At 41.7% G+C, this 12,310-nt stretch overlaps 1 protein-coding gene across 1 annotated transcript in view; it reads left to right on the forward strand.

Annotated features, from left to right (window-relative positions):
• Positions 1-256: 256 nt before the first annotated feature.
• Positions 257-12,310, forward strand: part of LOC139392962 (cytidine monophosphate-N-acetylneuraminic acid hydroxylase-like) — a 43,222-nt gene continuing 31,168 nt past the window's right edge. The window contains exons 1-12 of the mRNA XM_071141272.1: positions 257-462; positions 691-782; positions 3,400-3,509; positions 4,329-4,519; positions 5,786-5,866; positions 7,910-7,976; positions 8,077-8,158; positions 9,053-9,190; positions 9,479-9,614; positions 9,761-9,901; positions 10,336-10,510; positions 11,419-11,535. Coding sequence (XP_070997373.1) covers positions 257-462; positions 691-782; positions 3,400-3,509; positions 4,329-4,519; positions 5,786-5,866; positions 7,910-7,976; positions 8,077-8,158; positions 9,053-9,190; positions 9,479-9,614; positions 9,761-9,901; positions 10,336-10,510; positions 11,419-11,535 — 1,536 coding nt within the window. The remainder of the gene's footprint in view (positions 463-690; positions 783-3,399; positions 3,510-4,328; positions 4,520-5,785; positions 5,867-7,909; positions 7,977-8,076; positions 8,159-9,052; positions 9,191-9,478; positions 9,615-9,760; positions 9,902-10,335; positions 10,511-11,418; positions 11,536-12,310) is intronic.

Below are 12,310 nucleotides of genomic sequence, written 5' to 3' on the forward strand. Positions count from 1 at the left end.
TTGTTTGGACTTCCCACTTGCCTCTGGGACTGATGTTTACAGAACAGTTGTCTGCTGATTAGGATATAAGGCCAGTTAGACATTTTCTCTGGTTCTGTGCTGGAAGTATCTCCCTGTTGCAACTTGTAATAAACTGAATAGATTGTTTTATTGCCTTTATTGATGACTTCTGTTCAGTTCACCTGTAAATTCTTCTTACGAGTACCATCCACTTATACTCTACTTTACTCATCAGCACTTCAATTCCACCACTCAAATGACAGCCCAGTCTTCAAAGACAGTGCTGTCCCTGGACTCTGAGGCGGTGTTCTCACTCAAAGATGGCATCAACTTTAAGAAGAGCCCAGATGATGGCAAGTGCTACATCATATACAAAGAAAATGGAGAGCTGAAGGCCTGCAAGAACCAATGCAAACACCAAGGAGGCCTGTTCATCAAAGACATAGAGGACTTAGATGGAAGGTAAGTAGACTTAAAAGGGAAGTTCAGGACTCTACAACTAAAGATAGTTGGAGTTAGTAGCGGCTGTTTAGAGAATACCGAACCTTGGATTACAGTTTCTCCTGGCCCATACTTTCAGGCTGAGGAACCATTTAACATCAAGTGGTAAAATCCTGAACAACTTCTTTAATACCGAGGCTTAGATAAAACATATCTATTCCATGGGACTGAAAGGTTTTTCTGATGCAGGACGGTCCAATGTACAAAACACTACTGGAAGCTGAACGTCTCAACTATGCAGTATGTGAACCCTCCTGACAGCTTCACACAGGATGAGCTGGGTAAGTTGAGCTGCCATTTTCTCAACCTGAAAGGTTATCGAATGGCATTTTAAGTCTATTTGCCATTTTGGGTCATATGAAACGGTATGTCTAATCTTTTGTGTTCTCTGACAACTTGTGTATATTTGTACACATTGTGGGATACTGATCATTAAATCAAATGTTATGTCACATGCTACGTAAACAACAGATGTAGACTAACAGTGAAATGCTTACTTACGGACCTTCCCAACAATGCAGAGAGAAAAAAAGAGAAATAGAAAAATAATAACACAAGGAATAAATCCAGAGTAACGATAACTTGGCTATAGAACGTTACACGAGGTACCAGTATCGAGTAGATGTGCAGGGGTATGATGTAATTGAGGTAGATATGTTCACATAGGTGAGATAAAGTGACCAGGTAACAGGATAGATAATAAACAGTAACAGCAGCGTATGTGATGAGTCAAAAGACTTAGTCCAAAAAGGGTCAATGCAGATAGTTAGCCAATAGCTACCTGGACTAACTGTTTAGCAGTCTTATGACTAGGAGGTAGACGCTGTTCAGCGTCCCGTGGGCTGAGTGCCCAGCTCCAGCTGTCCATTCCTTTGGCCATCTAAAAATGACACGAGGAACACAATGTAAATAATAAGTCAGATGTTTAATATGTCTATATGTACAGTTGAAGTGTGATGTTTACATATACTTAGGTTGGAGTCATTAGAACTTGTTTTTCAACCACTCCACAAATTTCTTGTTAACAAACTATAATTTTAGCAAGTCAATTACGACATCTACCTTGCGCATGACACATGTAATCTTTCAAACAATTGTTTACAGACAGATTATTTCACTTATAATTCACTGTATCACAATTCCAGTGGGTCAGAAGTTTACATACACTAACTTGACTGTGCCTTTAAACAGCTTGGAAAATTCCAGAAAATGATGTCATGGCTTTAGAAGCTACTGATAGGCTAATTGACATCATTTGAGTCAATTGGAGGTGCACCTGTGGATGTATTTCAATGCCTACCTTCAAACTCAGTGCCTTGTTGCTTGACATTATGGGAAAATCAAAAGAAATCAGCCAAGAACTCAAAACGTTTTTTATAGACCTCCACAAGTCTGGTTCATCCTTGGGAGCAATTTCCTAACGCCTGAAGGTACCACGTTCATCTGTACAAATAATAGTACGCAAGTATAAACACCATGGGACCATGCAGCTGTCATACTGCTCAGGAAAATGATCTATATCCACAGTAAAACGAGTCCTATATCAACATAACCTGAAAGGCTGCTCGCCAAGGAAGAAGCCACTGCTCCAAAACTGCCATAAAAAAGCCAGACTACGGTTTGCAACTGCACATGGGGACAAAATATCGTACTTTTTGGAGACATGTCCTCTTGTCTGATGAAACAAAAATAGAACTGTATGGCCATAATGACCATCGTTATGTTTGGAGGAAAAAGGGGGAGGCTTTCAAGTCGAAGAACACCATCCCAACCGTGAAGCACGGGTGGCAGCATCAAGTTGTGTGGGTGTGTTGCTGCAGGAGAGACTGGTGCACTTCACAAAATAGATGGCATTGAAGGGAGGACAATTATGTGGATATATTGAAGCTACATCTCAAGACATCAGTCAGGAAGTTAAAGCTTGGTCGCAAATGGGTCTTGCAAATGGACAATGACCCCAAGCATACTTCCAAAGTTGTGGCAAAATGGCTTAAGGACAACAAAGTCAAGGTATTTGAGTGGCCATCACAAAGCCCTGACCTCAATCCTATAGAAAATGTGTGGACAGAACTGAAAAAGCGTGTGTGAGCAAGGAGGCCTGCAAACCTGACTCAGTTACACCAACTGTGTCAGGAGAAATGGGCCAAAATTCACCCAACTTATTGTGGGAAGCTTGTGGAAGGCTATCCCGACACGTTTGACCCAAGTTAAACCATTTAAAGGCAATGCTACAAAATACTAATTGAGTGTCGATCGTGACGATCGTCGTTGTAATCATACTCAGACCAAAGCGCAGCGTGGAATCGGTTCGACATCTTTTAATTATCAGAGAACCGAACAAAAAAACAATAAAGAATAAAAGACACGTGAAGCTCAAGCAGTGCTCACAGGTAACTACACAAACAAGATCCCACAAAACACAGTGGGGAAATGGCTGCCTAAATATGATCCCCAATCAGAGACAACGATAAACAGCTGCCTCTGATTGGGAACCATACCAGGCCAACATGGTAGAAAAAAAACGACCTAGATTACCCACCCTAGTCACACCCCGACCTAACCAACATAGAGAATAAAAAGGCTCTCTATGGTCAGGGTGTGACAGTGTATGTAAACCTCTGACCCACTGGGAATGTGACGAAAGAAATAAAAGCCAAAATAAATAATTCTCTCTACTATTATTCTGACATTTCACATTCTTAAAATAAAGTGGTGATCTTAACTGACCTAAAACAGAGAATATTTACTAGGATTAAAGGGAATTGTGAAAACTGAGTTTAAATGTATTTGGCTAAGGTGTATAAACTTCCGACTTCAACTTAAGATAATCAAATAAAAGTAATTCATTAGATTATTAATCGGAAGAGTTTTGACTTTGGCTTGATTTTGCTAACGCAGACGTCGTGATGACAGACGAGGGTGGTCTTCAGCTCGTGGAGGTGATCGTCTGGGACCACTGGTTGGCAGACCCCCAGGATCCACAGGAACTGCAGGAGGGAGAGGTGACTGTGAGTACAGCTTGTCACACACACCCACGGCTGGACAGGCCTTTCCCAGTGGGCAAAACTGGTTGCAATTACATTGACATCTTACATGACATCATGGTCAGGATGTATACTGGTTGTATAAAGACGTTTTGTTAAGGTCAGAAAAACATGTCTTGATCTGGTTGTGATCTTGGTCTCGTCATGAAAAAGATGTCTTCACCAGGCTGGTTGAAACTAATGTGGAACACATTACCATGTTGTTTAGTCACAAATTTGTGACAAGGACACAAACACTGGCTATGATCCAAGGCTAGTTAGTAATTACCCGGAGTTAATCAAATATGAGCCTTAAAATGATAACCGAGAGTTGTGTGTCTACACAATCTTCTACTCATCTTTGATCTCATCACCACTTTTATAATGTGAAATCTGAGTGTGTTCTCAGCTGAAAGGCTGCAGTGCCACACTTAAGCCTGGGACACATAAGGGAGATGGGCAAAGGTTGAAAGATATCACCAACCGCCATCCAAGATTCTAGATTACGTATCGGGATAGATCTCCGATCACAGCCGTGCCCAACAACAGTGCAGGACACATTGCTGGGACTCTGAGGGACAGTTGGTCAAAAAGTAATCTGTGACCATCTCCCCTGTGTTCATTTAAATTCCAGAGACACAGAAACGACAGTCCCAACACCGACACCTCTGAGATTTTCCCCATATGGCCGACAGGCTATTTATATCAATGTGATTGGTCAACAGCGCCGCACGCAAATCTAAAAAGATAGCACGTCGGGCGACAAGATTCTCCGCTCCAAACTCAACCTTCATGTTCCTCCAGGTGACCTACCTCACCCATGCATGCATGGAGCTCCAGCTAGGGGGGAAGAAGATGATATTCGACCCCTGGCTGACGGGTCCGGCCTTCGCCAGGGGCTGGTGGCTGCTCCATGAGCCCCCTGCTGACTCCATGGAGAGGCTGTGCATGGCCGACCTCATCTACATCAGCCACATGCACTCCGACCACCTCAGGTATTCAGAGATGGTACCTGTATGGAATGTGGTACAGGTATGTAGAGATGCTACCTGTACGTAGTATGGTACAGGTATGTAGAGATGGTACCTGTATGGTACAGGTATGTAGAGATGGTACCTGTATGGAGTATGGTACAGGCATGTAGAGATGGTACCTGTATGGTACAGGCATGTAGAGATGGTACCTGTATGGTACAGGCATGTAGAGATGGTACCTGTATGGTACAGGCATGTAGAGATGGTACCTGTATAGAGTATGGTACAGGTATGTAGAGATGGTACCTGTATGGAGTATGGTACAGGCATGTAGAGATGGTACCAGTATGGTACAGGCATGTAGAGATGGTACCAGTATGGTACAGGCATGTAGAGATGGTACCTGTATGGTACAGGCATGTAGAGATGGTACCTGTATGGAGTATGGTACAGGCATGTAGAGATGGTACCTGTATGGAGTATGGTACAGGCATGTAGAGATGGTACCAGTATGGTACAGGCATGTAGAGATGGTACCTGTATGGTACAGGCATGTAGAGATGGTACCTGTATGGTACAGGCATGTAGCGATGGTACCTGTATGGTACAGGTATGTAGAGATGGTACCTGTATGGAGTATGGTACAGGCATGTAGAGATGGTACCTGTATGGAGTATGGTACAGGCATGTAGAGATGGTACAGGCATGTAGAGATGGTACCTGTATGGAGTATGGTACAGACATGTAGAGATGGTACCTGTATGGCAGAATGAAATGGATTGATATGGGAGGATGGGCTCAGTGAAACTGGAAGGGAATGGACTGAACGTATCAGACACATACTATTCCAAACATTACAATGAGCCCGTCCTCCGCAATCTCCACCCACCAGCCACGACTGATTTCAATGTATTTATCATTCCGGTCCCACTTTAACGAAGTATAAAGGCATTTTATAGCATGCATGAAGTTTCTGAAGCACTACGCAAATGCTTCACAGATAATCTATAAGCGTGTGTCATATTCTATAAATGGTGTATAAAGGGTGGTGTATAAATGGTGTGTAAACTATGTATGTTTATACACCATTTATTGAGTATGATATAAATGCTTCACATATCATCTATGTAAGCTATATTGAGCCTTTATAAGTTGTACTTAGTTTAAAGTGGGACCCTAATTTCAATTACGGAAGTAAGCAGAAATGTTGATTCCAATTTTCCTTATGAGGATGAGCACACAGAAGGCAGGACGTTTTAAGATAATTCCTGAAAAATGTATTTTCAGCTACCCAACCTTAAAATCCCTCTCTGCGACGAGACCCGATGTTCCTATTTATGTTGGCGACACATCAAGGCCAGTGTTCTGGTAAGTGTTATCTATATATAGTTGAACTCGGAAGTTTACATACACTTAGGTTGGAGTCATTAAAACTTGTTTTTCAACCACCCCACAAATATCTTGTTAACAAACTATAGTTTTGGCTCATCGGGTAGGACATCTACTTTGTGCATGACAGAAGTAATTTTTCCAACAATTGTTTACAGACAGATTATTTCACGTATAAATCACTGTATCACAATACAAGTGGGTCAGAAGTTTACATACACTAAGTTGATTGTGCCTTTAACCAGCTTGGAAAATTCCATAAAAGGATGTCTTGGCTTTAGAAGCTTCTGATAGGCTAATTGACATCATTTGAGTCAATTGGAGGTGTACCTGTGGATGTGTTTCAAGGCCTACCTTCAAATTCAGTGCCTGTTTGCTTGACATCATGGGAAAATCAAAAGAAATCAGCCATAAAATTATAGACCTCAAGTCAGGTTCATACCTGGGAGCAAAATCCAAATGCCTGAAGGTACCATGTTCATCTGTACAAACAATATTACGCAATTATAAACACCATGGGACCACGCAGTCGTCATACCGCTCAGGAAGGAGAAGCGTTTTGTCTCAATCCCAGAACAAAAGCAAAGGACCTTGTGAAGATGCTGGAGGAAACAGGTACAAAAGTATCTATATCCACAGTTAAATGAGTCCTATATCAACATAAGTTGAAAGGCCTCTCAGCAAGTAAGAAGCCACTGCTCCAAAACCGCCATAAAAAAGCCAGACTACGGTTTGCAACTGCACATTGGGACAAAGATAGTACTTTTGGTGAAATGTCCTCTGATCTGATGGAACAAAAATAGAACTGTTTGGCCATAATGACCATCGTTATTTTTGGAGGAAAAAGGGGGAGGCTTGCAAGCTGAAGAACACCATCCCAACCGTGATGAATGGGGGTGGCAGCATCATGTTGTTGGGGGGGAGAGGGTGCTTTGCTGCAGGAGGGACTTGTGCACTTTACAAAATAGATGGCATCATGAGATGGGAAATTATTTTGAAGCGGCATCTCAAGACATCAGTCAGGATGTTAAAGCTTGGTCGCAAATCGGTCTTCCAAATGGACAATGACCCCAAGCATACTTCCAATGTTGTGTCAAAATGGCTTAAGGACAACAAAGTCAAGTTATTGGAGTGGCCATCACAAAGCCCTGACCTCAATCCTATAGGAAATGTGAGGGCAGAACTGAAAAAGCGTGTGCGAGCAAGGAGGCCTACAAACCTGACTCAGTTACACCAGCTCTGTCAGGAGGATTGGACCAAAATTCACCCAACTTATTGTGGGAAGCTTGTGGAAGGCTACCTGAAATGTTTGACCCTGTCACACCCTGACCATAGAGAGCCATCGGGGTTCTCTATGGTGTAATAGGTCACAGCATGACTAGGGGGGTTTTCTAGTTATTATAGTTCTATGTTGGTGTGTGAGTATGGTTCCCAATTGGAGGCAGCTGAATATCGTTGCCTCTAATTGGGGATCATACTTAGTGTGTCCCTTTTCCCACCTGCGTTGGGGGATATTGTTTTGTTGTGTTTGAGTGCCATTGTGAGCTACACATTTCACGTTCGTTATATCTTTGTTGTTTTTTTTGGAAGTTTCACTATTAATAAAATGTGGAACTCTCCTTGGTCCACTTATTTAGACCACGATCGTGACAGACCCAAGTTATTAAACAATTTGAAGGCAGTGCTACCAAATACACTCAATTAGTATGTAAACTTCTGACCCACTGGGAATGTGACGAAAGAAATAAAAGCTGAAATAAATCATTCTCTCTACTATTATTCTGACATTTCACATTATTAAAATAAAGTGGTGATCCTAACTGACCTAAAACAGGGAATTTTTACTGGGATTAAATGTCAGGAATTGTGGAAAAACTGAGTTTAAATGTATTTGGCTAAGGTGTAGGTAAACTTCCAACTTCAACTGTATATGTTAATCATTAACATGGTTTTACAACCATAAAACAAATGAGTGTGTCACCTTTCTGGGTTTATGCTGTCCTCATTTGAATCATGTTACAGGATGCTGGAGAAAAGGCAGGTGCAGCTGACAAATATCAACGTCGTTCCCTTTGGCATTTGGCAAAACGTAAGCATAAACAGCTCACTTTGCATGAACAGTTTATACGATAAAGGAACCTCTGTCAAAAGGCTCTTCTTTAATGCCCTTCTCCTGTTGTCTCCGTCAGATTGATGAGCACCTCAGATTCATGATTCTGAAGGATGAAGTGCACCCTGAATTGGACACCTGTATCATTGTTGAATATAAAGGTAGTCATCATGTCCTTTGTAAGAGCACGTGGTGCTAGCTTCTCCAGAGCCCTGGGTTCAATTCCTGCAGTCACAGGAAGTCACTTCATAAAAGGGTCTGCTAAGTGGTATATACACCGAGTGTATGAAACATTAGGAACACCTTCCTAATATTGAATTTCACCCCCCTTTGCCATCAGAACAACCTCAATTGGACTCTATTGGCATGGACTCTACAAGGTATTGAAAGTGTTCCACAGGGATGCTGGCCCATGTTGACTCCAAAGCTTCCCACAGTTGTGTCAAGTTAGATGGATTTCTTTTGGGTGGTGAACCATTCTTGATACACACGGGAAACTGTTGAGCATGAAAAACCCAGCAGCGCTGCAGTTCTTGACACACTCAAACCGGTGTGCCTGGTACCTACTACCATACCCCCTTCAAAGGCACTGAAATATTTTGTCTTGCCCATTTACCCTCTGAATGACACGCATACACAACCCATGTCTCAAGGGTTAAACATCCTTCTTTAACCTGTCTCCTCCCCTTCATCTACACTGATTGGAGTGGATTTAAATAAGTGATCATACCCTTCACCTGGATTCACCTGGTTAGTCTATTTCACGGAAAGAGCATGTGTTCCTAATGTTTTGTCCAGTCAGTGTACAAGTGCAGGTCACACATTCTGACTTTCATCCCACTTTATCCACCAACAGATTATACATCCATATAAAGATGGGCTCCATCAGGATAATTAAGACTCATTATTTTATTGAACATGCACATCCTGTCTGATTCAGGTCCTGGTCAGTTCAGTAGTAAAAGTATATGCCAGCGCCACCTGGTAGGCATACGATGCATCTTAAAGCCTTATCTCATTTGACGGGTGCATCTGATCCTGGTTCTCCCACCCAGGTCATATGATCCTCAACACGGTGGACTGCACCAGGCCAAACTACGGCCGACTGCCCCACAATGTAGACCTGATGATGAGCGACTTTGCTGGAGGGGCGTCTGGCTTCCCCATGACCTTCAGTGGAGGAAAATACACAGGTGAGGTGGACAGGTATACAGCATCCAAATGTATAGCCGGACAAATAACAGAGAAATGAATTGCTCCCTTGGGTTTTCCTGGCTATTGACTGCAGATGGAGTGAATTTCAATTGTATTTCCTCTCTCCTTATCTCCTCCTCAAAGCACATCGGAACAGATATGAGGTTACTTCCCTCAGATGTTGTCCTCCAATGCATTTTGAGGAGGAGGCAAGGGGAGAGGAAGCGAGGAATCAAGGAAACACAACTGAGATTCACTCATTGACTAGTGTCGATTTCACCCTGCAGAGAGCTGGAAAGCTGATTTCATCAAGAATGAAAGGAAGAAGCTCATGAACTACAAGACCCAGCTGGTAAAATCCTTGCAGCCCAAGATCTACTGCCCGTTTGCCGGTTACTTTGTCGAAGCACATCCCTCAGACAGGTATTACAAAATGTTTAATATTTTGTGTACAAATTCCGTTCTAGGTTGAGGTTAGGTTTTGACCCCTCTTATTGCTTCAATTGGAGTCACTCAATATAACTTGCATCCCAATTTGACATTGACAACTGACATAAGTTAACTGACAGGTACATTAAGGAAACTAACACGAAAAACAAAGCGGAGGAGCTCAATGCCCTGATCAAGAAGAGCGCTCCAGGCATAACAACATGGACACCCAAGCCAGGCGCTGTGCTCGATCTGGCACTGGCTCTGATGAGCCCCAGCCGGTAGGATTGCTCATCAATCAGCAAATCGTGTGTGTGTCCATGTCTGTCATATCAGTCCATACTCCATAGAAATGCCAACAATCATCAATAATCACAAATCACATTTTGGTGTTTGTTTCCCTCTGTTGTCAATACCATTATTACCTAACTTCCCTACATTGTTAACCACTATTACATCACTTCCCTACATTGTCTACCATTATTGCATCACTTCCTTACATTGTCAACCATTTTTACCTCACTTCCTTACATTGTCTGCCATTATTATCTCACTTCCCTACATTGTCTGCCATTATTATCTCACTTCCCTACATTGTCTACCATTATGTTCTCTTTCTACATTATGTTTTTTCCTACATCATTTAATTCCTTTTTAATGTTGTAACCCAGGTAAAATGCACTTTAAATCATGTATGATTTGACTATAACCACAGGAAAGCCATCACCGACCCTCCATCCGGGACAAACATCTATAAGGACAGTTGGGACTTTGATTTGTACGTGGATGAACTGAACAGGGCCATCACCGCTGAGATATTTAAACATAATTGCTGGATCCAATTTTATTACATCTGGGCAGGGTTTAAAAACTACAATCTAGTTGTCCGGGTAAATATTGCAGTCCATATAAAAGTCCTCACAGCTCTTAGTGCTCTACTGCACATCTACAAGCTGACTCCTGGGGTGGATTCATTAGTCGCAGACTGTTGCAAAACGTTTTTTCAACAGAAACCGATTACTGTTTACTCTTGGAACCAAACGGAAGCCTGAATTTGTCCAATAGAAACTTGTTTTCATTGCAAAATGTTTTTCGTTTGGATTAAACTTTTTTGCAACAGTCTGCAATTTAGGAATACACTCCTGGTAACTCCTGACTCGCATTCAGTAGGCAGTAAAACATGCAAGGACATTTTTAAATATTATTGGACAATCTCAATTTTAAAACGTTTCTAGGTTTTGTACCGACTGAACGCGACCCCTTCCATTCACTTCCTCTCTCTGCAGATTTCTGGAATGTTTAAAACATGTACGTACTCTCTCACGGACACAGACTAAGCCTATTCCTGAATTTAAAAATATTAAAAGCTCAATGGAGAATCTCTATCGAATTTTTGGGGGGTTCCAGGACTAGGTTTAATTTATGTCCAGGAAACTGCCCTTGGAACAGCTGATTTTGGCTGCTTGGATTGCCAGATGGGCAGGCTTGACACTTTAGGGACTATGACCCTTGGTTCCATTGTGCCAGGCATGTTCAATCAATTTGAAAAATAAAAATACATTTTTAACCCAAATCTAGTGGGTATGAGGGTCGAACTTAGAACAAATATTTTCCAATTCTTCTCATTCTTTTTCTACTTTTAAGATTCTGGTAATTCTTTAGATCTGTGTATTGATTCCGATTATTCTGGTTATTCATATTCTTATCTGATATTTATCATAACTGCAGGTCAGTGAATAATGCAAATTGTTTGAATTCCAACTAAACATAGCCTAACTGTTTGTAATATGTATTTAAGGTCATAGAGACAGATGAGGACTTCATTCCGATAGCCAATGGCTACAACTATCTTGTGGACTTCATGGATCTGTCCTTCCCTACTCAGAGGCCCACTAGAGAGCACCCTTATGAGGAGGTGAGCATGGCTACAACACCTGCTCACCTATATACTATTAAGTACACTGCACTCAACTTGAGAAGAACCAAAACAATCATTGTGGAGCAGGAACATAGCATGTTACAAATCTGTCATAAGGGTGGCAGGTAGCCTAACAGTTAAGAGCACTGGGCCAGTTAACGAAAGGTTGCTCGTTCAAATCCCTGAGCTTACTATGTGAAAAATATTTTGATGTTCCCTTGAGCAAGGCACTTACAGTGCATTCGGAAAGTATTCAGACCCCTTTACTTTTCCACATTTTGTTATATTACAGCCTTATTCTAAAATGGATTAAATAAAATAAATCCTCATCAGTCTACACAATACCCCATTTTGACAAAGCGAAAAAAGGTTTTAGAATTATTTTAGCAAATGTCAAGAAATTATAAAATACCTTTTTTACATAAATATTCAGACCCTTTGCTATGAGACTCGAAATTGAGCTCAGGTGCATCATCCTGTTTCCATTCATCATCCTTGAGATGTTTGTCCAACTTGACTGGAGTCCACCGGTTGTAAATTCAATTGATTGGACATGATTTGGAAAGGCACAGACCTGTCTATATAAGGTCCCACAGTTGACAGTGCATGTCAAACCAAAACCAAGCCATGAGGTCGAAGGAATTGCCCATAGAGCTCCGAGACAGGATTTTGTCGAGGCACAGATCTGGAGAAGGGTATCAAAAATGATCTGCACCATTGAAGTTCTCCTAGAACACAGTGGCCTCCCTCATTCTTAAATGGAAGACATTTG

Source organism: Oncorhynchus clarkii, chromosome 33 (genome assembly GCF_045791955.1).
Source record: "Oncorhynchus clarkii lewisi isolate Uvic-CL-2024 chromosome 33, UVic_Ocla_1.0, whole genome shotgun sequence".
In the NCBI taxonomy this organism is placed as follows: domain Eukaryota; kingdom Metazoa; phylum Chordata; class Actinopteri; order Salmoniformes; family Salmonidae; genus Oncorhynchus; species Oncorhynchus clarkii.